Source organism: Brassica napus, chromosome C2 (assembly GCF_020379485.1).
Source record: "Brassica napus cultivar Da-Ae chromosome C2, Da-Ae, whole genome shotgun sequence".
In the NCBI taxonomy this organism is placed as follows: Eukaryota; Viridiplantae; Streptophyta; class Magnoliopsida; order Brassicales; family Brassicaceae; genus Brassica; species Brassica napus.
In genome coordinates, this window is record NC_063445.1 from 14,485,101 (window position 1) to 14,512,348 (window position 27,248).

A 27,248-nucleotide genomic window follows, 5' to 3' on the forward strand; every position below is an offset into this window, starting at 1 on the left:
ATGCATATAGAGAAAAATTTCTTTGAGAACATCATGAATACAATATTGAATGTCCCAGGGAAGACAAAAGACAACATAAAATCGAGGTTGGACTTGCCGGATATTTTCTCAAGAAGTAAGTTACATATAAAAAGCAATGGACAAGTTTCCGTTCCGATATTCAGATTGTCTTCTGAAAAAAAGTCGGTGTTGTTCAAGTGGGTGGCATCAGAAGTGAAGTTCCCCGATGAGTATGTTTTAAATCTCTCTAGTTGTGTTGAAAAGGGTCAAAAGTTTTCCGGGATGAAGAGTCATGATTGTCATGTCTTTATGCAACGATTACTACCCTTTGCATTTGCGGAGCTACTTCTAACAAACGTACATGAAGCACTTGCAGGTAGTATATTATAGCGCAGTAATTTTATAATGGTTTAGTTTGCAATAATAGATGACTAATAATGTGTTTAATTGTTTTTGGAATATAAAATAGGCACTGGAGCATTTTTTCAGGGATCTGAGCACACACACTCTTAAAGAAGAAGTTATAGAACAGCTTCAGGAGAACATTCCCATCTTATTGTGCAACTTGGAGAAGATATTTCCTCCGGGGTTTTTTGACGTCATGGAGCATCTAGCTGTCCACCTCCCATATGAGGCATTGCTTCGTGGACCTGTACATTATGGATGGATGTATCAGTATGAGCGAGCCATGAAATATTTGAAGGGAAAAGAAAAGAACCTCGCCAAAGTTGAAGGTTCCATAATTGCTGGAAGTTTGATGGAAGAAGTTTCTCACTTCACATCGTACTACTTTGCGTCAAAAGTACGTACCCTGAGAAGAGCTCCAAGAAGATATGATGATGGTGGTGTTGCGCCAACATATGCAGTTGCTGGTGTTCCAAACATCTTTAGCCAGATTGGGCGACTCGGTGGGAAATCAAAAGTGGTTTGGTGGTCGAGTGAACAAGACGCTCATAGTGCACACACCTATATTCTACTCAGTTGCGAGGATCCATTGATGCGTTATTTTGAAAGGTAACATATATGGACAGTTCTAAACACATATAAGTATATAATTGCGAAAGATTAATTAATATAAAATATGATTTTACAGCCTATTTATTTCTCAAGTCGAAGAAACATTTCAAGGTATATCCACAAGTGACGTAGACAAAAGGAAATATCAACACTTTATTAAGTGGTTGAAGAATCAGGTATTAACTCAAACTCTTTTTCATACATGATCTGTATTTCAACGTTCTCTTTATTTTTGCAGGTTGATTATGACGACGATGCAGATTATCCTAAGTGGTTACACGAAGTAATTCAATCTCCACTTGTAACGGTCACCATATCACAGATGTATTACACACGAGGCTATACTTTTCACGCATATGAGTATGGTAGACATCGGGCAACCAGTAACTATGGAATATGTGTGAAAGGGGAAACAGACTTCTACGGGATCTTGACGGATATTATTGAAGTCGAATTCCCATGGATATTGAAGCTGAAATGCGTCCTCTTCAAATGTGAATGGTTCGACCCCGTCGTCAACAGAGGTGTTTGGTTTAACAAATTCGGTGTAGTTGATGTCAACGGTGGACGAAGGTACAACAAATTCGAGCCTTTCATCTTAGCTACACAAGCAGACCAAGTTAGCTTCCTTCCATACCCTCGGATGAGAGATTCGGGTATAAATTGGTTAGCTGTGATCAAAGTTACACCTTGAGGACGAATCATCAGTGGAGAAGAACCACCATTGCAAGAAGAACAGATAAATGAAGTCGAGGAACCTGAACAAGAAATTGGTGACATCCTTCTCATTGATCCGTATAATCACGAGTACGAAGTTCTTACCGACGATGCCACAGACGAAGCTGTTGAAGACGAGTTTAATGAAAATGATGATGTTTCTAGTGATGACGAGAATGTCGATGTATCCGATTGATGTATTTGATTTTCTGTACGGTAATGGGTGTTTGTTTTAGAAATAAGATATATTGAGATTATAAGTTAAGGAATTGTGGTTTTAGAATTTGGGGTTTGGAATGGAAAGAATAGATTGAGGTTAAAGAATAGATTGAGGTTAAAGGGAAGATGGGTTTGGGGTTTGGAATATATGAAGTAGAAGATAAGGAAGATGGGGTTTGGGGTTTTGAGTTTTGGATTTTAGGGATTTAAACATAATCCTCGTTATTTCCTCGTATACTAACGAGGAACTTACAACGAATCCTAAAAATAAAGAACGCGGGACTCGTTAGTTCCACGTAAGCAGAAATCTTCGTAAACAACTCGTACTCTAACGAGGAAATAACGACGAAATAAAAAAATAAAGAACGCGGTGCTCGGTAATTCCACGTAAGAGGAAATCGTCGTAAATACCTCGTAATCGGAAAACGCGGGCTTTGCTAATTCCTTGTAGAATAAAAACTAGAAAAAAGAGAAGAGAAGAAAGATATTGGAATCACATGTGGCGAGACCTACGTAAGTCTAGCCCACATGTGTTCCAATATCTTCCTTCTCCTCTCTTTTTTTTTCAAATCTTTCTAATTTGAGATAGTGTGTGATTTGTGATAGTGTGTGATTTGTGAGTTTGTGTGTGATTTGTGATAGTGTATGATTTGTGAGTTTGTGTGTGATTTGAGAAGGAAACTTGTGGGTATTTATAGAAAAGCGGGCCTCTCTAATTCCTCGTAAAGGGAGGACTCGTTAATTCCACGTAATGCAAAATCTCGTAAAAACCTCGTAATCTGAAAACGCGGACCTCGCTATTTCCTCGTATAGTAAACCGCGGGCCTCGCTATTTCCTCGTATTGTAAAACGCGGGCCTTTGTAATTCCTCGTTAATTTACGAGGACATGTAGTCTCTTATATATACTCCCGAGTGCTCACTCTTTATTTCGTCTCAAATTCCTCTCCACTTCCTCTCTATTTCGTAGCAATGGTAAGTCTCTCTAATTCCTCTCTAATTTGATTAGTTTAGGATAGATTAGGTGGTTAGTGTATGGAATTTAGATAGGTTTACAGATTTTATGTTAATTAGTGTTGATTAGGTGGTTAGTGTAGGGAATTTAGATAGGTTTATAGAATTTGTTAATTAAAAATTAAATTTTTTTTCCAGACGATTCGAAAGAACAGACTTACTCCCCATTACAGAGAGATGTTCGGTGAGCCTGGTAGTCGTTTAGACCCGTCTTCTTCAGCTCCCGGTTTTTCTTCAGCTCCCGGTTCTTCGGGTCCGGAGACTGTCCCCGACACTCAGTCTTCTCAGAGAGTCTCTCGGTCGCCTTCTTCTAGTGCACCTCATGTGCCTCTTCCGATGGCTCCTTCGACGATGCCTCCTCCGATTCCCGCCGAGATTCATCCCGATTTGATGGTGCCTCCGAGTGCTCCTTACTCGCAGTACACTGTCGAGGACCTTCTCCGTCAGCCAGGCAGAGAAGGTTTACCAGTCATAGACCCCGACCGACCAGACAGAACTTTGTAGTATGTTACATTAATTTTTTTTCAATTTTTTTTCAATTCTTTTATAACATTAATAAATAATTTATACTTTAAATTTGTTTTTTCAGGTTTGGGGTTGACAATTGTCTTGCATCAGACGTAACCGACACGATCAAAGGTTACTTCTCCATGCCACATCCGAACTGGAGAAAGACGCCGATCTATGTCAGAAAGACGTGGTTCAAAATATACGCTGTAAGTTACTTTTAATTAATTATATGTACTTTTATTTTTTCATGACTTATATATATATTTTTTAACTAATTATTAATTTAAGTTTTTTTTGCAGCAAAAATATCATTGGTCCATGGGGATCACTGAGAGGGTGAGGAAACAGTTTTACGCGAAGGCGAAAGTTCGCTTGTTGGACACGGTCTCCATTTGGAAGGGTGACTGGATCGTGAAGGGATATGAGCGTGGCAAACCCGCTGAGCTCTCCACGGATGTGTTGGATGGCCTCATCCGTTATTGGCGGGATCCTGATTCCATCAGAATCGCCCAGTCTTGCTCTGCCTCCCGTAACACGGTAGATGAGCACGGCCACGGGCCAATGCTTCACTCTATGGGCCAAAAACCCCACGCCGGTATCCGTTTGGAAATGGTAATTAAATATTTTATTTAATTAAATTTTTAATATATGTATATATATGTATATTCTAACTTTCTTAAATGTTTTTAGGCCAAAGAGACGGGACCCACAAGAATAAGGCAGACCAATTTCTAGATGGCAAGTCCGAGCAAATCTTCAACGACTTGGTTGCTCAGGTTGACGACCGCCAGACCCAGCTGACCCAGCAGTCCACCGACGGATTACCCGTCACCTTATCCACACATGAAGTGGATAAGATTTACGAGGAGGTAAATTTTTTAAAATTTTAATTTTTTTATTATTCATTTAATTGAGCTTTAAATTTTTACTAACAATATTTATTTTTTTGTTTTTAAGGTGGTACCTAAGAAAAATGGACGTACGTTGGGATTGGTTCCGTCAACGATGTTCCGAGAGCGACATCGTCTTATGCTCAGACACGGGAAGATGAAGTCACTGCGCTGCATAGAGAGTCCTAGCAGCTGCGTAGAGAGTCCGCTCAGATGCGTAATGAGATGGACTCGACGCGATCTACGTTCACAGCTCGTATGGGTGGACTCGAGGGCTTCTTAGACGTTGTAGCGGCCACAAATCCAGAATGGGAGTCCTTGTTGAGGAACTTGCGACGACAAAATCCCATTCCAGGCGAGTCATCATCCGACACACATCCCGAGACGGATGTAGAGAGAAGGAGTGATGAATTCTACCGGGCGATGAACGACTTTTAGTTTTTTTTTTGGTTGTTGAATTATAAATTCAAAACTTATTTATATATAAAATATTTTGGTATTGATTTTTTTTAAAAAAATTAATTTTATTAATAAATTAAATAATTTTAATTATTTTTTAAAATTATATTTTGTTAAATTTTGTAAAATAAAATAACGAAGTAAATTCGTAGCTAATTTACAACCTATTTACGTGGAAACTTTACGAGGAAATGACGAGAAAAAGTAAACGAGTATTTTGCGAGGAAACATTTACGAGGATATTACGAGGAAAGATAAACGAGTACTTTACGAGGAAATACTTTCGTGGTTATTACGTGTACTTTATGAGGAAAAGTTTTCGAGATATTTACGTGTAGTTTACGAGGAACACGTTTCGAGGTATTTACGAGGAAATCTAGCGACCTCCTTACGTGGAATATTTACGTGGTCTTTACGACGAAATGATTATTTCGTCTTTATGACGAAATATTTTCCTCGCTAATTTATGACGAATTGGCGAGGAAATATGTGTTACGACAAACGAGTAACGACGTAACGTGTTTTCTCGCTAATTCTTCGTAAAGCCTCTTTTACGACGAACTCACGAGGAAAACCGCCCTCGTTAAACTTATGTTTTCTTTGTAATGAAACCAAAAGGAAAATCAGTAATCCGACTCTGTTCAGTTTTACCTATCCTAAAAGTTGGGAGTTGCCTCTCTTTTACTGCCATTCTAATCCGAATCATTAAGCTGTCATGTGTCTTATTTTTCTCCATACTCTTTGGTGAGATGAATGACTGAAGAAAGAAAATTCTATTTTATTGTAATAGTGGCCATGCTCGTTTCTCTGATGCAGAGTCATCGACAAGCGACATGAAATATAAAAAAGTTTAAAATGACAGATCAGCAGTAAATCAAAACAGAGAGTGAAAAGATAATAATAATAACTGACGCTAGCGAAACATCAACTCATATTTGGGAGACGCTAATTTTTATAGCGACAATAAAAACGTGGAAACGGCCACCGGCGGCAATGGCCGACGGCCACAATATAACAACGCTGCATTTAGTTTTTTTTTTTTTTTTTGGTGGTAATTTTTGATCGCTGATCTGACGCCGCTGCGTTGGAAAAACGAACAGGGCCGATAGGTTATTTTCATAGAGAAATAATTAAAAGAAAATGTATATAAAATGCTATTTAATTAATAAACAAATATTAAAACAAGAAATAATTTATAATTAAACTCATGTATTAAAAATAGGTAAAATAATATTTTTTTTAAAAAAAAACTTCCAAAAAAAATATATCAAACGGCTTGGACCAAATTTGTATATTGTTGTATGGAGAAATTTTACTTATACATTTTTTTTGGTACCACTATTCAGCTTTACCACCAATCAAATGACATTTTCATAAATACCACATTCATTAATGAGTAAATGACTAAAGTGACCCTAACTTATCTAGGTTTCTTCCAAATCATCATCTGGAGAAAGCATCCGCCGACGATACAAAGCATCTTCTCTCTCACGTAATAGTCGACAAGAGCAATCACACTCTCGATTACAGAGAATCAAGACTCAAAACTATCCTTACTTTACCTTCACCCCCGATTCTCTTTTGGCTCGTGACTCTGACTTTATCTTCTTCACAGACTCCAAGCTTCATCTTCATCTTCGATTATGGAGCTTCATCTTCGAGTTTCGAGTATGTTCCTCCTTCATCCTCATCTTTAAGTTTCGATTCTTCTAGCTTTGTTCTGTCAAGTTTAAAAAATTAGATCGAGATTCATAATCCAAAAAAAAAATCTGCTTTTTCACAACTCGTATGTTTCTAATTTGTGATTTATGTTTGTTTTTCTAAAGATTACAGTGGTTCTAGGTTATGTTTCTTTATGTTTTATAGTGGTTGTGATTTACGAGTTTAGGAGTTTACAATGATGGTGATTTAAGATAGTGATTTAGGATAGTGATTTAGGAGATTAAATCTAAGAGGGAAGAGTATTCAATAGTTAACTTACAGTAAAAAAACTATAACCACTTATAAATCTTGGTTTTATGATATTGTGATAGTACATCAAAACAACTTATGAGCTTTTATAAAGTAATATTTGAACAAGATATATCTATAAAAAGGTTTATAAAACATAAAAGAACATCTTCTCTTAGACCATTTATAAAGGTTTATAAAGGTATAAGAAAAATCTTGTATTAGATTTTTAATAAGAATGCTAGTTGTAATACATGAATATTTTGCTTAGTTAAAGGTTTTCAAATTGTATAACTTATCATTTAGCTGATTTTGTTGATAAGGTTTTCTAGTCAATAATACTAAGTTCAAATCAGTGTTTTATGGAGTATTATAAATTCGTTAGCTTAAGAAATTTATTCTGTCATGTTTTGCAGTCAAAGCAACGAATTTTGCAAAACCTTGAAGTTACCTGCAAGGTATTGTGATACTTCAAAAGACCCATCAGACAAGCCAAAACTGATCATCCAATGTTCAAAGCTAGATTATGTTGAAAATGTTGCTTGCATTTTAGGTACTGAGGAGTTTGGTGAAATAGAGAATTCACACCTTGGAAGTGTTGTAAAACTGGCTAGAAAGAATAACATTCAATTTTCAGGAGAGCTTCTCCCTTGTATTATAAGAGTTATATAGGTTTAGAAATCAACTAAAAGAATCTATAACCATTTAAAAAGGCTTATAAAACAATTTATAAAGGTTTGTATAATAACTTATAAGGGTTTATAAAGGTATGTAAATAATTTATAAGGGTTTATAAAAACAATTTATAAAGTTCATAAATAATCTATAAACCATGTATAAATGTTTATAACAAAGTTATGAAAGTTTATAAATAATCTATAAGGGGTATGTATAGGTGTAGAAATCAATTATAAGGTCTCTATATTATTTTTAATAATATATAACCATTTATAAAGGCTTGTAAAACAATTGAGAACAGTATGTAAAATAATTTATAACGGTATGTAAATAATTAATAAGGATTTATAAATCATTTATAAAATTTTATTAAACACAATTCATGAATTTTATAAACCTTTTATGAAGGTTTAAAAATTATTTGTAAGAGTCTATAAACCATTTATAAAGGCTTATAAAACAATTTATAAAGTATATAAACTATGTTTATTACAAAAATTATATAAGTTTATAAATAATTTATAAGGGGTATGTATATAACTTATAAGATTTATATAGGTATATACATGTTTAGAAATCAATTGGAGGTCTTTAAATCAATTATAAGAGTCTATAACCATTTGAAAGGCTTATTACACAAATTTTTAAGAGTTAATAAAATAATTTTAAGGGTTTATAAATGTATGAAAATAATTTATAAGAGTTTATAAAACATTTATAAAAACAATTTATATGAATATGTTCTAAACAACCGATTTCGTCAACTCTTTAAATGTTGTTCAATTCAGTCTCAGAATGTGTGAGAGTTTCTCTCTACAACATTAATCATACATAAATTTACTAAAAGTTAAATCTGTTCCAATTTTTTTTGAACTTTTATAAAATATATAAAAAAAAAATTTATTAAGAAAACTCAAGAGCATTAGACAAAACTGAATAGTAGAGACATAATAGTGTTTGACAAAATCAATGGTGGTGTCATTCCCTGAAACACAAAACATGAAGTGAATAAGTTATAACATTGTTTTATAAGTCCTTATAAATGTAAAAATTATAATATATACCTCAAGAATATTACTACTCGGAGGAATAAGCAAGTCTTGTGTATTAGAAACTTCATCTTGGAGTTTTATCACACTTGACACGATCAATGGTGATCTTTGTGTTTCTATATACAACATAAAAGCATTGAGTTAATAAGCTTGTACAATTATTTATAAGTGTTTATAAATGTAAACAATGTAATATTACTCAAAAATAACAAATAGAAAAAAGAATCTCTTGTTTTTCTGTGACCAAAGCTTTGAGTGCAAAGTCAGAAACTGGTAGCCACGACGGTCGACCAAGAACACTGCCTAGCTGCTGACACATCTCCCCAAGCCTTACAGGGTTACGCGAAGTCCCATTTATAACTCCTGCAACGACCAACAACACCAATAGCATTCCGCTTTAAATCTTTGATCAAAAAACAACAGATTGTTATGTTTGTTATGTTATTACCTTGGTAGGATAGTTTAGTGATGGCCTCATAGATTAAATTCACCAAGTCATCCACGTGAATCCAGGAAAACTTACACAGTAAATTATGCAAAAAAAAATGGTTGTTAGATTTGTAGAGAGGCGATAAGAAAAATTGTTTGACTTTACCATTGTTGTCCTGTACCGAGAGGACCTCCAGCAAACATTTGGAAAAAGGGGATCATCATGGCTAATACGAATAAAACATCCTCAGCACACACAATCACGAACAAGTTTCATTAGAGAGAGAAAGACAGAGCACACACCTAAAGCCCCACCATCTTTACCAAGAACAACACCAATGCGGATGAGGGCAACTCTTACATCCTTATTGGCTTTCAGAGCGGTTCTTTCCCATTCTCTGCAAAACCTAAGCACACACATGTACATATTTAATCAAAGGAGCAAAAGTGTTTGCACATAGAGTTAGATTGACAATCATGAACCAAAAGCGGAAGAAAGTGGTATTCCAAGATTAGTATTCAAACATCAAAACTTATAGAAATATTATGTATTTTATATAATATGAATTTTATAAGGGATTATAAATATCACAGAGTATAATTTCAATTTCAATATCGACACCTTCGTCAACATCACATAAACATATCATGTTTGAAAATTTTCAACCTAAAATTAATTAAACAAATCGTTTTCAGAAAAACAAAAGTAGAAGACAAAAATCAAATTCCTCTTCATCGAGTGAACTCCATTTATTAGTTTTCATTCTCAACAAATAAAACATATTTCAATCATCATAACATGATTATAATAATATAGCGATCAAGGGAGGAAACATATATATACTCAACACAAAAATACTCATCGGAAAGAAGAATTAACAAAATATATCAAAACGTTAATGCATAAACACTATGTTCTTCATGGATAAATAATTATAAGGTTTTATAAATTTGAGAATGTAAAATATCATAAAAAAAACCTCGTCTCTTTTGCCAGAAACAGATCGATTTTGAGAAATCAAGCTAAAATTAATGAAATAGAACGAAAATCTCCATCTATTGTCTTGTTACTTCGTTAACGTTCTTACGCAACCGTGAAAGAGCTTGTTCGGTTCGTCGGAGCTCGTCAAGTTTTTCAGGTTCATCGGAGCTAGTCAAGTTTTTCAGGTTCGTTGGAGAGCTCGGTGGAGAGCTCTTCAGGTTCATCGGAGATCTGATCGGAGAGCTCATCAGGTTCGTAAAAAGCTCGTTTGGCCTTGTCGGATTTGGCCGCCGTAAAACAATTGGAAGTTCATCGGATTTGGATCTGAAGAGTTTGTGGGAGAAAATAGATTAGGGGTACAATAATATTTTCTCTGTTTAAATTTTAATGGTAAAGATATTAATGTAAAAATGAAATGTGGTATTATAAAAGTGGTATTAGCTACAATTTCTCTTGTTGTATCTAATTAAACTCAGAATAAAAATCATATGACAAGGGGAAAAAAAAGAAAAAAGAAAAAAGGAAAACCAATAAAAAAGGTATCATCTTCAGCTTCTTCTAGACGGCGAAGAGTAACCACACAAAAACTTTTCCTCCACCTCCAATCGCTCTGCGAAAATCTCATGTTCTGTCGACTACCATGAAGGCTTGCAATTTCATGTGCCCTTCCGCCCCGCCCAGATTCACCACCTCCACGCCTTTTCCGCACCTTCGCACGTACACCTCACGCGCCGCCCCTTCGCTGCAGGTGAAGTCCTTCCAGCGCGGCGACTTCGACCGCTTCGCCGATAACATCAAGTCGGGCAAGGCTTGGAGAGACGCGTGGCGGACCGCCAACGATGGATTCGAGCAATTCGTCTTCGAGGCTAAGAAAACGGCCGAGCGAATCGACCGTGAGTACGCCGTCTCTCGCCGTTTAAGCTCCGCCGCAAGCTCTGCCGGGGACCGTGCTCGGGAGATTGATCGTGAGTATGGGATTAGCCCACGTGTCAGGACATTATCCGCCGATTTTAGTAGAAATTTCCCCAAGGTAAATAGAAAAGCTTCAGCAGTTGAGTTAGATAGTGATATAATTGAGAAAGAGATGACGTCATAATGATTCTTTTGGATGTTGAATCATTTTATTTAGTTGCTTTGCTCTGTGTGATGTGAGCAATGACTTCACGTGGTTGTTACTTACCTACATGGCTCCTTGCTTGTGCTGAGTTTTGTTTTTTCTCTCCATGTGTTTGCCTTGCAGTACAGGAAGCAGTTCAGTGACTTCTTGAATACACCTCTCGGTGGAAGTTTTGCTGTAAGTATTACATTTGTTACTTTTACTCTATCTTGATTGACCTGCACCTGACACTTCTCAAGTCACTCAGTATCCTTATGCCCTTTGTGTTAATCTTATTAAAAGCGACAGACTTGGACTATGAAAACTAGAATGTTTTTCTGTCGTGTTAGGCATATAAGAACTGGAATGACTTAATACTTTATTGACTTGTCTGATTATAAATGATGCTTTTCAATGAATCCGAACAGAGTTTATAATTCTAATCTTGGATTTGCTTTGATTTCAATTTTCCAGACTATTTTCTTTCTTTGGTTTGCTCTCTCTGGATGGCTGTTCCGAGTGATAATAGTCGCAACATGGGTTCTTCCCATTGCTGGTCCTCTTCTCATTGGTGCAGTCGCCAATAACTTCGTCATCAAGGTCTATTATACTCAGCCCCTTCTTGTCTACATTCTTCGATTTAGTATCTGTTATATAATGTTTGGTGCTGCACAGGGAGAATGCCCAGCGTGTAAGAGGCAGTTCATAGGATACAAGAACCAAGTGATCAGATGCGAGGGATGTAGGAACATCGTGTGGCAGCCACAAGGCGATTTCTTCTCAAGAGACGGTAGCAACAACAGTAGCAGCAACAACAAGGGTAACTCTAAAAAGCCGCCTAAGTCCCAAATCATCGATGTCGATTTTGAGGAGAAGTGATGATCAGACAGACAGAGCAGAAGGCGATTACAAAGTGTGTTTTGGTAGTAGCTGAATCATTTGCTGTTTTTGTTTGTTCTATAAGCTGCAGCGATGCAGAAAGGCGCTCTCGTTTTGATTGTTGTGTATATTATAAGGCCTTTGTGTAGATGAACAAATGTAGTGTCCAAGGGTACACGAGGCGACGAGAGACTTAACTGAAACTTATAACTAGTCAAATCTTATGAAAGAACATCTTAGATCTCTAGTTTTTGCTTATGTTTATTTTTAACCTTTACCAACATGTTATAAATTTATCATTCCTAGTTGTAGGGATTTTGTTCGCGAGGAAGCCAGTCAGCATGTCCATTTGGGAGTGTGATCCCCTAGAGGCCCCGACGAAACGCTTATTGGAATGAACTATATGGCTCACTGAAGTTGACACCGAAAATGGTTATTGAAATGTTTAAGAGGAAAGTAAAGGATAAAGAGACGAGACTAAAGTTCGCATGCCTCGAAATTACATATTACGTGTAGCTGTGTCCACATCTCACAACCTTAGTAGAATTCATCAGTGGTCAAGAATGGAGTCTTAAAGGCAAAGAGACGCTTATACTTTATAGCATAGTTAAGTAATCTAGAATTAGAGTTTAGATTTGAGAAGAAAAGTGGAGCTTCGGGAAAAAAAGAGAGAAAATTTAAGATTTAAAAAAATAAAAATTTAATTTGAAAAAGAAATAAGAAGAATTTCAGATTTCAAAATTAAAAATTTTAAAATATTGAAAAATGAAATTCAGAGAAAAATGTATGAATTAAAAAATAATTAGAAATATATTATTATTATTTATTTTAATAAAATTTATTTTGGTCATTTTTTTATTTTTTGATAAATATTATTTTAATGTCTTTTGAAAGGATTGTCCAAATATAAATTGTATTATTAATAAATACACCCTTTTTTGGTCAGATAGTTTGTTTTTGTTAATCGGTCCAATTTTATTCACAGGTCACAAGACCCGATAGATCTGATCTATAGCACAGCTTCTATCAAATTTTTGGCGCTCATTTGATAATGAATTATGACGTGGCACTCACGTGGACAAACTAACCGACTCTGACGACGCTAGAATCCTTTCGTCTTCTTCTCTTCAACAGCTTCCCCCCCATTTTCTCTGTGTCTCTCTCTGTTTTTCTTTTTCTTTTTTCTCGAGAAACTCTTACCGTTAGAAAGAAAAGCGCCATTATTGTTTCCCTCCATTGTTCAACAATAAACAACCCTGATCTTTGAGACGGAGCAATCAAAGGTTCAAGAAGCGGAGAAAAAGAAAGAAACTGATCGGTGAGTAGTAGTTAAACAAAGTCTCCTCCGAGTTTCAATTTACAGCTTTCTTCCTCTGAGAAAGCTGCTTTTCTTTGTCTATTTTGCTCAGAGAGCCGCCGATGAAAGCAGAGGAACCAAACGCCGCATGTGTGTCAGCTCTTCATATGATACTCGAGGTCTCCTTCTTCGCAAGAATGTGGTTGAATCTTTTTCTTGGTTTTCTTAAAGAATGTGATATTAATTTGTGCAGTCTCTGATGAGAACCACCATGTTCTCATGCGATCTCTCGATAACACTTTATCCAGAAACACATGAGAGATTCATACAAGACTACTTGGACCAGTTTTACCATCTCTTTCTCGACAAACTAAGTCTTATGGAAGAAAATGGTGGTGTTTCTGAGATTTTGATAAACGTCTTGGAGATTCTGCCTGGCTGGAACCGTCACTTAGGATTCGAAGACCGGGTGAAAATGAAGTGCACTAGATGCAAGATGGATATTCAATATCCACCACCACAACCTTCTTTTGGTATACTCATCATTGCCAATTCACTCAGAGAAACCAAGGCATAGTCATCTCTTCTTTTATTTTTTTTAACCTTTTTTTTATCTTTTTAAAGAGCACAAGAACACCAGTCTATTCATAATAATAAGATTATGGTTTTGGTTATCATCATTCATCACAGTCTGCATTCGAGGATTTTACGTTTGAGAGAATCCTTAAATTCATCAAGATCAACTCTATGGTGCCTTGCAAAACGGAAGGATGTGAGAAACTAAGCTACGTTGATCATATTATCCCTATACTTCCTTCTGTTTTTACCATTGGTAAGTCTAGTTCATAAACTAAAGTTATACTGGAGCAACATAGAGTTTTGAGTTTATTCTATATGTGGAATTTTTTAGCACTAGAGTGGGAGAACAATGAGACTGGAGAAGAGATACTTGCTACCACTTCTGTTCTCGCTACTGAAATAGATATTAGTCAGATTTACAAATACGAAGGTGGATCACCAGAGACCAAATACAATCTTGTGTCAATGGTAAGCAGTATCTAACTAAGTTTCAGTTCCATTTTTTTTTTTTAAGTTTGCTGTTGAGAAGATTAATGTAACAAGTCCAATGCAGGTTTGCTCGCATGGAGATCAATACGCTTGTGTTGCTTACTTTAACAATCGATGGGTCATTTACTTTCCTTCTGAGCAACAAGTAAAAAAGCTTATAATTTATTTACTTCGTGATACAAGCAAGTTGTTCGTTCTGTGACTTAGCGATTGGGTGTTGCCTGTCCAGGTTATAGGTGACTGGGATAGTGTTATCAACACTTTTATACGACTGAATATGCGACCTGACATTCTATTTTTTGAAAACGTAAGCTGCTTATTATGTTTTTTTTTTTTTTTGTTTCCTTATGTGTACGTGTGTTTACTCAAAACCCTCTACCTACTTGGAATTTCAGGATATGCAGAGGAAGCGGATTGTGAACGCCCAGATAAATACACCAAGTGATGTGAAAAATACGTTTATACAAAACTGGGACCAACTGCAAAATTTTATGTTTTCCCTTCAGCCTCAATCCTCCTGATTGGTATGACGTAGTCACTGAATAAAAGTACTATTTTCTAAATGCACAGCTTACTTCGGTTTGTTATTAAGGATACAGTGTGTTGTTAACGGAAGATTTGTTTACTTTTCCCTCTGTGAGATTGTAATATCTTCTATCAAATTTACCCTCTGTGATATTAGACATTAAAAAGTTCACTTCAGGAATTGTCTGCAGTTCTTGGAGTAACTTCGCAGCGCATTGTAATTTCAACTCATCAACACAACTTCTTTTGAACTAGAAACAGGATATGAAAACACTACCTACAAAAAGTGTCATCACACACATGTCTGACCAATCAAGTTTACAAATTCAACTCAACAAACACAAAGGAAACTGCTTCGTCTTTTGCAAGATCTTGTTCACATACAACCTAATTTGTTCATTTTCTTTAATGGAAGCTTCGTTTTTACCATTTGTTGGGTTTGAATAGTATTTATACACGTACACTAGGGATGGCTGAAATGGTGAACCAAATCTGTTATACTTCCACTGACATGAATATCAATTATGCTTTAATCAGATGACGAACACCCTGTTTCTAAATTGGAATATGCCATTCCGTTACATTTGCTAAACCATCGATTAGTGGGCGGCTTCATAAAACAGAATCTTAGGCCGAACCTTCCTTTCCCCACAGAATCTGATCACACTCTCCCAGTTGCCAACAGCCTGTGGTATCACCGATTCACCATGCAACATACTAACAATGTCTCAGTTTACAACTCAACTCAACTCATGAAGTATAAATAAAACTGTTTAGTCTTCTTACCTCTTCTGTAAGAGCATCATGTCTGACACCGACCCACCTGTCTTTCTCATATGCTAGGCAGATGTGTTCTTTGTCTTCACCACAACCAACCTGCATACATTTCCCATATTCTGAGCTCGTAACCGACCAATTCAGAATAACAATAGGACAAAAACATTTGCAACCCTGTATCAGATTTTACCAATGACACAAGCCGGTACTTGGTGCTTGATTCTAAGCCTTCGTATAGCCTGCTCATATCTATCTCCCAGTCCAAAGCCTTTGTTGTTTCAGATATCTCTTTCTCCGTTTCATGCTTCTCCCACTCCAGCACTAGTGTTGCCAAACCCCAGCAAAACACCAACAATTGTTAAATGAAATGAGTACACAAGATCGTCGCAGTCATGGTCAAAACTTACTTACCGACTGTGAATATAGGCGGGCATCTACTAATAATGTGATGAACAAAGTTTGCCTTTCCACAGCCTCCTGTTTTAAGGTCACATAACATTTTATCTTCCATGCGAATTACTTTAAGGATGTCCTCAAACTTTATATTCCCAAAAGCACACTGCATATATAACCAACCACACACAGCAAACTTATTAAGTAGTGGTAGTACCAATTTCTATTAGGAAAGACAAAGAGGGGAATAAAATGGAGCATACCTTGAGGTCTCTGATTGAATCTGCAGCCATAACGATTCCATAAGAACTTTGCTCTGGATAATTGGGCTTCTGCCTGCATCTGCTACAACTCATTCTTTCATATTCTTCCAGTGTAAAGAGGCGAGTTACTAAGCTTTCTATTTCTTGACTTTTACAGCTATGCCAAGACTCAAGGATGGATACGACTATCTCAGCAGCATCACTTGACTGCAACGAGTAAAAAACAAGATTACACAGAAGATATTAATCAAGCCTATTTTAATAAATTAATAATACCATGCTTAGAAGCTTATATATATCTGCACAAACCATGGAAATAACTTCTTTGGAAGTAAGTAAATCGCTCAGGAGATAGCTGTGGAGTAGCTCAGGAACTTGTTTTTCCAAGTCGTCACGAAATGGTTTCTCATTTTGCATTAAATCCTCTTTCAGGACCTTAATGTTCAAGAGCGCCTGCAATGCATTACCACATGTTTTGCGAAGATATCAAAAACTGAATCAGAACTAGAAGATGAGAGTTTACGTATTACCTTCAGAGTTATGTCAAGAGCTGAGTTGCATCTGGCTGCAGCTTCTCTAAGGACTGACTCTTCTCCAGGCATGTTTTGCATACCTTGAAGATGGCGAATGAAACAAACAAGATTTATGCAACTTAACTCGAAGTGGTTTTAGAATTTCGTCATCGCAAAGTTCTTTCACAACCTTGAGCAGCTTCCTCAGCATCCACAGTGTTGGATGGAATTTCCATAGAATCTTTTTCCGTCGTTTGTAGTGATGGAGATGTAGCTTGGAGATCAAGGTTGAAAGAATGTTCACTGGACACGAAATAACACGTTTTGTTCAGAGAGAACCCGAAAACAATTTATCAACATGAAGACAAAAGAGACGCTTGATGTACTTACGGTTCAACAGTCTTATCAAGGACCTTATTGCTTCTATGTTTCTTCTTCTTTGACTGTGGCTTCTTTTCCTCCTTGAGTAGAAGATCTGCTTCTGCTGCAGCTACGTTTATTACCTCCTAGAGAATGATACATCAGACATAATATAAGGAACAAGTTACAGAAGGTCTGCATCAGAGAGAAGACATAAAACCGAAATTTCAAACCAACCAGCAAGAATTCTTTAAGTGGTCGAAGGATGTAAGAGCGATAGTCAAAACCAGAAAGTCTGATGAGGTCGTTGAACAAACTAATCCTTGAATTCTCAACCAGCAACATCTTTGTATCGACTAGCGCAACCTGCAAGTCAAGAAACACTTATAAGATTACATTTTACCTCTGTTTTTCTATTGTTAATTAAAAACTCTGATCAGGAATGGACCTTATCAGCGACCAATGATCTCAGACGGTCTATGGAGTTGAGGACTATATCATCGCTGAGATTTGTATGCCTGTGTATACGCTTCAGGCAATCTTCTAAATCTGGGAAATCAAATGTCGGATGCGGTGCTTCTTCAAGAGCATCTCGTACTGAACACAAGAATAGGCGTGTACTGAGAGAATCTATAGCTAAATGCTTTCTTTCACATTCATCGCCTAGAATAGATGCATATTTGTTGCATTGATGTTCCGGAACACTCCTTCTCTTTTTATTTTCGCTTACACACAAGTTTATGGCGTCAACAAGACTTGCATCATAACCAAGCATCTGCAGTTTCTTTGCATATTTGGTTCCCAAAGTCCTACAAGTGTACTGAACGGCTCTCAAAACAGCCACCCAAATATCTAGATTGTGTGTCCTCACAGGTCTTGGGAATCGAAATCTCTCATCTGCAGAGGAGTGATCTGCTAACCAAGATAGTATATCATCTCCACGGGCATGTGCCTTGGCGTAGTGATCACTGGCGTTCAAGAAACTGACAGTCCCTTCATCATCGAATTGAGCAATCTCACATCGCAGCAGTCTCTTATCCAGAAGCAGAGATGAAAACTGCTTGTCGAAGTCTATCTTTTCTTTAACACGAGTAACACTGTAGAAACTGTCCACTGCTCTGCAAATTATCTCTTTGCCATCTTCCCTTTCACACTTGATGAGTTTGAGAAGGTCTAGAATTTGTTCGAGTTCGCTTCTTTCCAAAAAGCAGATGCTCTGAGGTGTTTCCACTAGGCGACACTCTGTAGTCAAAGTATGCTTGGAAACTTCAAACCGTGCAAGATGCTTAATCAGAAAACGCATCATCCAGTCTCGAAGGCCACAAGAAAGGATCTTACGCTCACAAAACAACACAAGAAGCAACCGAATCTCCTGGAGTAACTTGCTGCGCTCTTTATCTGTAGCTAATGGCCAGTCTCTGGACCATCCATTCTCATACACAAACGCTTGCACAAATTCAAGCCGAGTCTTGATCATTTCAGCAGCAGCAGCTGTATCCACTGGCTCCCAGCCAGCAACTGTTATCATACCAGCCCACACTTCATTTACCATCTGAGCCATATGCTCTGCCGTAGAAGGCTTAAACTTTGCGGCATGCTCTTTTTCAAGATGATTTTTAAACTTTTTAAGGGGTAAGAACTCTTTCGAACAAGCTCGACATACCCAAACCCTCCATTTTTTGTTATTCACTGCTGAACCCAGAACTTTTTCCAAAGCAGCTCGTCCCTCTGTGCCATAGAATCTCTGCACATAGCTGGTAAAATCCGCAACCCTAACTTCCATAAACTTCCTTTTGATCTCAACATTCAAACCAGTCCAAAACGACCTCAATCCTTCAACCTCAATCTTACTCGGATCAGGAGGAATTTTCTTGGATTCAGTAACTTCCGGATCCCTAGGAGAGCCAGCAGCGATCCTTGACTCAGCAGCGTTGAGTATACTCTTGACGTCTCTTACACTTTTCTCCTCTTGCGGATTCAATTCATCAAAAGACGCCAAAACAGCCAGATACTCTTTTGCTTTACCTACGGATTTCTTCAAGTACAATGGTGATCCGAGCAAACAGCCCAAACCAAAGAGCGGAGCGGCACAAAACGATGAGAACCCCTCGTTTGCCGAAAAGCATTCCGCGGAGGCAAATAGAAACGCGAATTTCACATCGCTGTTCTCTGCTATCTTGGTCTGTTTGTAGAAGATTTTACCTTCCTGGAAAGAGAAAAAGTCTAGGACCTTCTTCTTCTTCTTCTTCTTCTTATGAGCAGAAGAAATCCAAGTTTCGATGACCTCCAGGGCCTTGATGTGATCTCCTTGAGCGATGTAATCCGCAGAGAGTTGTTGGATTTGTTTAGCTTCCTCATCATCGTCGTCAAAGACGAAGGGAGTCGCCATGTGATTCTCAAAAGCTTTCTTGCTGCTATTTTTTCTTTTCTTGTTTTCGAGAGAAGAGCCGACGAGGAGGGAAAAAAAATAGAAGTGGGATGGTAGTTATTAGAAGAAGAGCTATCACGTGAGAGACACGTGACAAGGCTTGGATATATAGAGAGAGAGGCCCATTAAAAAAAAAAGCATTCTGTCGAGCAGCTTGTGGGCATTCCATGTTCGATTTGAGCGCACATTCCCCCGAATAAAACCGCAACAAAAGATTGTGAGGAAATTTCGAATTCTGGAGTTAAGTGGAGATATAATTTAGCTTAGGAGAAGAAACGTCTTCATGTTGGGGATCAAATATGATCATGGGTGCGACTAAACTTCTTGTTGATATAAATTTGTTTAGTTTCGTTTGATTCCCTTATCATTGTATGTACGTTCGAGTAAAGTAATTTTGGCGCTCTTTTCATAATGCATATCACATGACACTCACGTGCACAAACCAACCGGCTGTAGCTGATCAAATCCTTCGCATTTTCTCTGTTTCGTTTCTTTTTCCTTTTCTCGAGAAAATCCAGAGAGAAAAGTCTTGCGACTCGAAAGAAAAACGCTACCGTTGGTTTCCATGGAGATTCCAAATCTGATCCTGGAGATGGAGTCGTCACCTAAGGTTCAAGAAGATACTGACCAGAAAATTGATCCGTGAGTACTAATCCTCAAGTTATGCCTTTTTTTTTCTCGAGAATAATCGCCTGCTTAGTAAGTGCTTTGTCTATTGTTCAGAGATCTCTCAGTAAAGCATGACGACGAAGCTCATGAGGCGAAGAAAACAGAGGAGAAACAAAACGCCACTCGTGCTTCAGCTCTTGATACCATACTCAAGGTTCTTTAACAAAGCATATTAATAAGCTTTATTTATCTTTGTTCCCCGGATCTTGATCAAGAACGTGATTGTTTTGTTGCAGTCTCTCTGGAAAATAAGTTTTTTCAGAAAAGAGTTGATCAGCAGCTTCACTGAAGATGAACTTGTTTCCGAACTCCGTGATTTCATTCTCACTCATCCTATGGTCTCTTCTCTCTCTCAACTTTTTCTCAAGCCGATTCATATAAAGCTTATCTTCTTGTTCTTTACTCTTAGGAATCAAACGGTGTTTATGACTTCTTGGTAACCATCTTGGATCTTCTTCCTCGCTGGAACACTGGATATGAGCATGATAAATCTCTTAAATCCATGTTTGAAGTTTACGAAACGCCCAAAAAGATGTGCAACAGATGCAAATTGGATACTGAATATCCACCTGAGCTTGCTTATGGTCTAATCCTGATCGCTAATTCACTCAGAGAATTCAAGGCAAACTCATTTCTTTCCTTCTATTATCATGTTATAAGTGATGATGCTAAGAAACGTTTTTCTTTTTTGTGGTTATCATCACAGTATGCATTCGAGGATTTGACATTTGAGAACATCCTGAAGGTTATCAGAACCACCTTGATGTTGCCTTGTGACAAGGAAGGATGTGGGAAGCGAAACTATGTTGAACGTGTGATCAATACCCTTCCATCTGTTTTCACAATTGGTAAAAGACCTCCTATCAAGTTTATTATGTAGACGTCAGCAACATAATGCACTAGTTCTTGAGGATTGTTTTTTTTTTTTGATGGAATTGTTTAGCTCTAGAGTGGGAGAACAATGAGACTGAAGAAGAGATCTCTGCTACTACTTCTGTTCTCGCTACTGAATTTGATATCAGTGAGATTTACAAATACGAAGGTGACAGTATATTCACTAAATACCGTCTTGTGTCCATGGTATGTATCTAACTCCTTCTGGATTTTCCTATTGAAGATTGTTGTTACCAGAAACCAACTCCAAATGTTGTAATACTCAGGTTTGCTTGTGCGGAGATCAATACAATTGCATGGCTTATGAAAACAATAGATGGATCAGATACTTTGCTCTTAACAAAGAGGTCAAGCAGCAAGTTTCTTGATCTGTGACCTGTTTTATCTTGGGTTTTGTAAGTTAAACTGAGTGAGCTGTGTTTTCTACGTGTACAGGTTATTGGAGACTGGAACAGTGTTCTCAGCAGTTTCTTTAAACTGAAGATTCGACCAGAGATTCTATTTTTCCAAAACGTAAGCTCCTACGACTGCATACTTGCTTGTGTTTTTGTGTTTCTAGTGTGTTCTCAGTTCCACCAACTTCAATGGCTTGGCAGGTGATGGGCCAGAGTTTGGTGTAAAACATTCGAAAGACCAATAAAAGCTTTTTCAGTGATGTAGGAAAGGGATTCGAAGTATATGCAAAACTTTAGAATCGATGTTTGGGTCTTAAGTCAAAAGCTTTACAATGTCTTAGTAGAATAATGCTCTGTGATTTGAAGTACTGTGAACATATTTGTTTTTCTTTTCCTTTCTTTATTCAGCTAAATGTAAAAACTTGATTGATATGATCATTTGACTAAAACACCATCGTTTTCCGTAAACACAGCTCTGTGAAAAAGTTGAATGAAGATGTTGGGTTTGTTTAAACGATTCAGTAAGGTGGAATGAAGGATACATAGAGCAGATGGATGCTTTGTCATAGTGTAAAGATAGCTAGCTTATAGGGCTTGATTGTTGTGAGATCATTGAATGAAGAAAAAGAGGAATATGATATGTTTCCTTTCTACAAAGAAAGTATCACTAACTTCTTTGAACAACTTTTAAGTTGTTTCAACTCAGTATCAATCGCTTTATTAAGACAGAACAATCTGCTTTTGAATTGGAATATGTATCTGTTCATACAAGAATCGGTTTTCTATATTGAGTTATGACTTTCTCACTTTTTAGGCCTTTGCAAAAGCTTCATAAAACAAAATCTCTGGCCGAACCTTCCTTTCTTCACAGAATCTGACCACACTCTTCCAGTTACCAACAACCTGCGATGCACATCAATAATGTCTAAGTTTACATTTCAACTCCAGAATGACATCTTCTATTTAAAAACATCTGCCTTTCTTCAAGAATTGAACAATTCAAGGTATACTGTTTCGTCTTTTTACCTCTTTTGCTGAAGCTCCATGACTGAAACTGACCCATCGGTTCTTTTTATAAGCTAGGCATATGTATTCTTCTTCTTCCCCACAACCAACCTGCATACATTTCCATATTGTAACAGAAAAAACACAGAGGAAATAATAGGACAAACATTTGTGACCCTGTTTCAGGATTTACCATTGACACAAGCCGGTATTTTGTGCTTGGTTCTAAGCCTTCGTATAGCCTGCTCATATCTATCTCCCAGTCCAAAGCCTTTGTTGTTTCAGATATCTCCTTTTCCGTTTCATCTTTCTCCCATTCCAGCACTAGTGTTGCCAAATCCCACAAAACATCCTCATTGTTTTATCACACAATACTCTAAACAAAACAGGATCAAATAATGGTCAAAACTTACCGACTGTGAATATAGGCGGGCATCTACTAATAATGTGATGAACAAAGTTTGCCTTTCCACAGCCTCCTGTTTTAATGTCACATAACATTTCATCTTCCATGCGAATCATTTTAAGGATGTCCTCAAACTTTATATTTCCAAAAGCACACTGCACATATAACCAACCACACACAACAAACTTATTAAGTGGTAGTACCAATTTCTATAGGAAAGACAAAGACGGAAATAAAATGAAGGCATGAAGCATACCTTCAGGTTTCTGATTGAATCTGCAGCCATGACGATTCCATAAGAACTTTGCTCTGGATAATTTGGCTTCTTTTTGCATTTGCTACAACTCATTCGTTCATATTCCTCCAGTGTAAAAATATGAGTGACCACGCTTTCTATTTCTGGACATTTCCAGCAAGGCCAAAACTCAAGGATGGATACGAGTAGCTCAGCGGCATAACTTGTCTGGAAAAGAGTACAAAGAAAACAGAATGGCATTTAGACAACAACCAATACTTTACTTGAAAATTTTATCTGCCGCACAAACCATGGAATAAACTTCTTCTATGGAAGCAAGTAAGTCGCTCAAGAGGCAACTGTAGACTCCCTCTTTCATTTGCTTCGAGACAAACGCAGTAAAGAAATTTCCTATTGCACAAGGAACTCGTTCTTCTCGGTGGTCATAAATTTGATTACGATTTTGCAGCAAATACTCTTTAAGAATGTGACAAAGAGCCTGCAGTACCACAATTAGTCAAATAACAGAAAGTAAGAATTATTCATCTCAAAACAAAGAACCTACTCTTTTACTAGTGTCTGCTTTACCTTCAGCGTCATGGCAAGAGCTGAATTATATATGGGTGGACCTTCTGCATGTGCTGGCTCCAAATGTTTCGACGGTGACTCTTCTTCAGGCATATTTTGCATATCTTGAAGATGGTAAATGAGAGATATGAGAATTATGCATCTCAAAACAAAGTAGTTTTAGAAAAATCGTCAATTGACAAGCTCTTTCACAACCAAGGTTACCTTTAGCAGCTTCCTCTTGATCGTGTTCCATAGAATCTTCTTCCCCCGGTTTGGGTGATGGAGAAGTAACACTAGACATATGTAAGAACACGTGGTGCTCTGAGAAAACATACAAACAGTACATCAACTTGAAGAAAGACTCTAAACAAAGTACTTACTGTTCGACATTCTGATCAAGAACTCCAGGCATGCTTGTTGAAGTTCTCTGTTACGCCATGAATACCATTCATTCTTACAACTGACTAAACCGAAAAAAAAGAATCAGGGAAGCAAACAGAGATTCCACATCTTCAACAACCTTTTTGTTTCTTCGTCTCTTCTTCTTTGACCCCGAATTCTTCTCTTTGTCTTGATTGTTCTCGGATAAAGGTTTCAGCGCCTGTGCTGCTGCTAACTCTTCCTAGAAGAATAGACATCAACAATAATAAAAACTAACTCTAAAGAGAAAATCAGAGTGAAGATGACAGCATTTTTTTTTTTGTATAAGACCTTGTTGCTTTTATTTTTCTTCTTTTTTGACTGTGATTTCATTTCCTCCTCGAGTAAGCGATCTGCTTGTGCTGCAGCTAACTTGGCTTTGCATTCCATATCTACAATTCCTTCCTACACACCAAATATAATATAAGGAACAGGTGGAAGACCAAATCATAGAGAAGATGAAAGAAAACTCTCTGTTTCAAACCAACCAGCATAAAGTCTTTCAGCAGAGGAAGGATGTAAGAGCGGTAGTCAAAAACAGAAAGTCTGACAAGGTCGTTGAGCAAATTGATCCTTGAGTTTTCAACCAGAAAGATCTTAGAATCAATTAGAGGAACCTGCAAATCAATAAACACTTTTAAGACAACAATACTATGATATATCCTTTTGCTAATCAAGAAATAAACCTTATCGGTCATCACTGATTTCAGGTGGTTTATGGAACTCAACACCACATCATCACTGACATTTCTATGATCACGTATAACATTCAGGCAATCTTCTAACTCGGGGAGACCAAATTTCGGATGCAATTCTGCTTTGAGAACATCTACTACTGCACTACAGTACAGTCTTGTCGCGAGAGAATTACTGGAGTCTGTCACTAGATGCTTCTTTTCACATTCATCGCATAGAAGAGAAGCATATGTCTTCTTTTGACCATCCAGAGTACTCCTTCTCCTTTCATCTTCGCCTATGCACAAGTTCTTGGCGCCAACGAGAACTTCAGTAAAATCTCCGACCCTGAGCTTCTTTGCGTAGTATTGAGTTCCCATAGTCCTACATGTGAACTGAACGGCTCCCAGAACTGCCAACCAAACATCAAGATTGTGTGCTCTAATAGGTCTCGGAAATTGGAACTTCTCATCTTCTGAGGACTTTTCTGTCAACCAGAGTATGATATCATCGCCACCAGCATTTGCCTTGGCGTAGTGAGCACTGGCATTTAGGAAACTGATTGCCCCTTCCTCATCGAACTGAGCAATCTCGCATTGCAGCAGTCTCTTATCCAAAAGCAGAGATGAAAACTTCATGTCAAAGTCGATCTTCTCTTTAACTCGAGTACCATTGTAGACACTATCCACCGCTCTGCAGACAAGTTCAGTACCATCATCCCTTTCACACTTGATGCGCTTGAGAAGGTCCAGGAACTGATTGAGTTCATGACGTTCCAAAAAGCAGATACTTTGAGGTGTGTCCACTAGGCCGCACTCGGCAAGACTATGTTTGGAAACTTGAAGTTTCTCAAAATGGCTAACCACCAAATCTTTCACCCAGGCTATAACGCTACGTGAGAGAATGTTACAGTCACGAAACGTCACAAGTAGAAACCGAATCTCCTGGAGTAGCTTACTGCGCTCTTCATCTGCAGCTAAAGGCAGATCTTTGGACCACCCCTTCTCATATACAAACTCTTTCATATCTTGTAGACGAGTCTTGATCATTTTGACAGCAGCTACGGTATCCAGGGGTTCCCAACCACCATCAGATATCATACAACCCCAGGCTTCGCTTATCCTTTGAGCTAGAGCCATTGCTACATTAGGATGAAACCCTGCACCGTGTTCTCGTTCGAGATGATTCCTACATTCTTCTGCAGTAGAGAACTCTTTCGAACAAGATCGACATACCCAAAGCCTCCATCTTTTGTCTTTTCTAACGGAACCCAGTACTTTCTCCAAAGCAACTCGTCCCTCTGTGCCATATAATCTCTGGACATAACTTGTAAAATCCACAATGCTTACTTTCACAAAGTTCCTTCTTTTGTCAACATTCAGCCCTGACCAGTACGACTTGAGTCCTCTAACGAAATCAGATTCAGTCTTGGTGGTGTTAGTCTCTTCATTTTCATCCGACTCAATCATATCTTCCGAGTTATCGGAGTCCTCAACGAGATGAGTTCCATTCTTGAACTGAGCGAGCTTTGACTCTGCAGTCTCGATAACATGCCTCAGAGACTCTAATTTCTGAACAGCGCCGACGATCTGGTTAGCTTGAGCCAGGGATTTCTTGTAATAGAGCTTGGATTCAAGCTGCTGAGCCAAGTTGAAGAGTGACAATGCAGCAACCCCTGAGAAAGGCTTGCATGCGGTAAAGATCTCAACGGAACAAAGCAAGTAGGTGAATTTCAGATTGGGGTTCTCTGTTTTTCCAGCGAGGTCCCTGAAGATAGTACCGTGGAGGTAAGCTACAGGATTCTTGTCATTCCCTTTGAGGAAAGACAAATCCAGGATGGCCTCTAAGGCCTTGATGTGATGGCCTTGAGCGTAGAGATCTTTGGCAAGCTTGAAGAGCTTTTCGCCCTTGGCATCTGCCAGAGGAGGAAAACGATTCATAGTAAACCGACTCCCAAGGATCTTGCGTGTTCTTGGTCTCGCTTCAGAAACAGAGAAGAGGCGGGAGAAATGGAGAAGAAAGGCGAAAAGAAAAGAAAAGAGAAACAGGGGATGGCTTTGTCACGTACGAGGCACGTGACAGGGGGGTTGGCAAGCACTACATACAAAAACCGGTTGAGGAATTACGTCGAGCAGGTTGTGGGCAAGGACCGGTTTGGAGTAAACCATGATGCTGTTTTGATTTTGATTGCACCTTTTCCAGAATAAATGGTGTTCATGTTGGGGATCAGAATGGTCATAACGTTTGTCATTATGAACGAAACTCTTTGGAAGCTTAATAAGTTTTTGGTTAATCAATTACAAAGATGGGCTAGTTCGATTTGATTCACGGATTAAAGAGAAATGTGAGTACCGGATGTGAACCGGAACGGAATTGATTTATTAATCAATTACAAAGATGGGCTAGTTCGGTTTGATTCACGGATTAAAGATAAATGTGAGTAACCGGATGTCAACCGGAACGGAA

General features: G+C 37.8%; 6 protein-coding genes across 7 annotated transcripts; 4 read left to right on the forward strand and 2 right to left on the reverse strand.

Annotated features, from left to right (window-relative positions):
- Positions 1-10,111: 10,111 nt before the first annotated feature.
- LOC106408180 lies at positions 10,112-12,137 on the forward strand. Its single transcript, XM_013848997.3, has 4 exons — positions 10,112-10,945; positions 11,156-11,209; positions 11,486-11,611; positions 11,687-12,137. The coding sequence occupies exons 1-4, from the start codon at positions 10,556-10,558 to the stop codon at positions 11,888-11,890; spliced, it is 774 nt and encodes a 257-aa protein (XP_013704451.2). The 5' UTR covers positions 10,112-10,555; the 3' UTR covers positions 11,891-12,137.
- A 619-nt stretch (positions 12,138-12,756) lies between these two features.
- LOC106409748 lies at positions 12,757-14,931 on the forward strand. Its single transcript, XM_013850318.3, has 7 exons — positions 12,757-13,208; positions 13,300-13,366; positions 13,441-14,019; positions 14,098-14,234; positions 14,320-14,400; positions 14,485-14,562; positions 14,651-14,931. Exons 3-7 carry the CDS (start codon positions 13,935-13,937, stop codon positions 14,774-14,776), a joined length of 507 nt encoding a protein of 168 aa, XP_013705772.1. The 5' UTR covers positions 12,757-13,208; positions 13,300-13,366; positions 13,441-13,934; the 3' UTR covers positions 14,777-14,931.
- On the forward strand, positions 13,310-13,764 carry LOC106409747. Its single transcript, XM_013850317.2, has 2 exons — positions 13,310-13,366; positions 13,441-13,764. Exons 1-2 carry the CDS (start codon positions 13,310-13,312, stop codon positions 13,762-13,764), a joined length of 381 nt encoding a protein of 126 aa, XP_013705771.1.
- Positions 14,932-15,250: 319 nt separating the features above from the next.
- Positions 15,251-19,629, reverse strand: LOC106407595. Of its 2 annotated transcripts, none has more exons than XM_048748212.1 (11): positions 17,534-19,629; positions 17,323-17,451; positions 17,116-17,231; positions 16,916-17,028; positions 16,744-16,826; positions 16,523-16,666; positions 16,214-16,420; positions 15,969-16,116; positions 15,748-15,878; positions 15,567-15,656; positions 15,251-15,466 (listed from the first exon to the last, which is right to left on the reverse strand). In XM_048748212.1, the coding sequence occupies exons 1-11, from the start codon at positions 19,472-19,474 to the stop codon at positions 15,380-15,382; spliced, it is 3,189 nt and encodes a 1,062-aa protein (XP_048604169.1). In that variant the 5' UTR covers positions 19,475-19,629; the 3' UTR covers positions 15,251-15,379. The 2 variants fall into 2 exon arrangements, with proteins under 2 accessions (XP_048604169.1, XP_048604170.1); XM_048748213.1 differs by having other exon boundaries at positions 15,251-15,497.
- A 397-nt stretch (positions 19,630-20,026) lies between these two features.
- On the forward strand, positions 20,027-21,925 carry LOC106407598. The gene is made up of 9 exons (XM_022696019.2): positions 20,027-20,155; positions 20,237-20,336; positions 20,419-20,520; positions 20,592-20,804; positions 20,889-21,030; positions 21,126-21,262; positions 21,343-21,423; positions 21,512-21,589; positions 21,673-21,925. The coding sequence occupies exons 1-9, from the start codon at positions 20,079-20,081 to the stop codon at positions 21,694-21,696; spliced, it is 954 nt and encodes a 317-aa protein (XP_022551740.2). The 5' UTR covers positions 20,027-20,078; the 3' UTR covers positions 21,697-21,925.
- A 195-nt stretch (positions 21,926-22,120) lies between these two features.
- On the reverse strand, positions 22,121-27,166 carry LOC106407597. The gene is made up of 13 exons (XM_048748773.1): positions 24,794-27,166; positions 24,596-24,724; positions 24,399-24,512; positions 24,145-24,309; positions 24,068-24,114; positions 23,910-23,980; positions 23,706-23,809; positions 23,428-23,616; positions 23,139-23,345; positions 22,890-23,037; positions 22,670-22,800; positions 22,498-22,587; positions 22,121-22,374 (listed from the first exon to the last, which is right to left on the reverse strand). The coding sequence occupies exons 1-13, from the start codon at positions 26,720-26,722 to the stop codon at positions 22,282-22,284; spliced, it is 3,417 nt and encodes a 1,138-aa protein (XP_048604730.1). The 5' UTR covers positions 26,723-27,166; the 3' UTR covers positions 22,121-22,281.
- Positions 27,167-27,248: the final 82 nt, after the last annotated feature.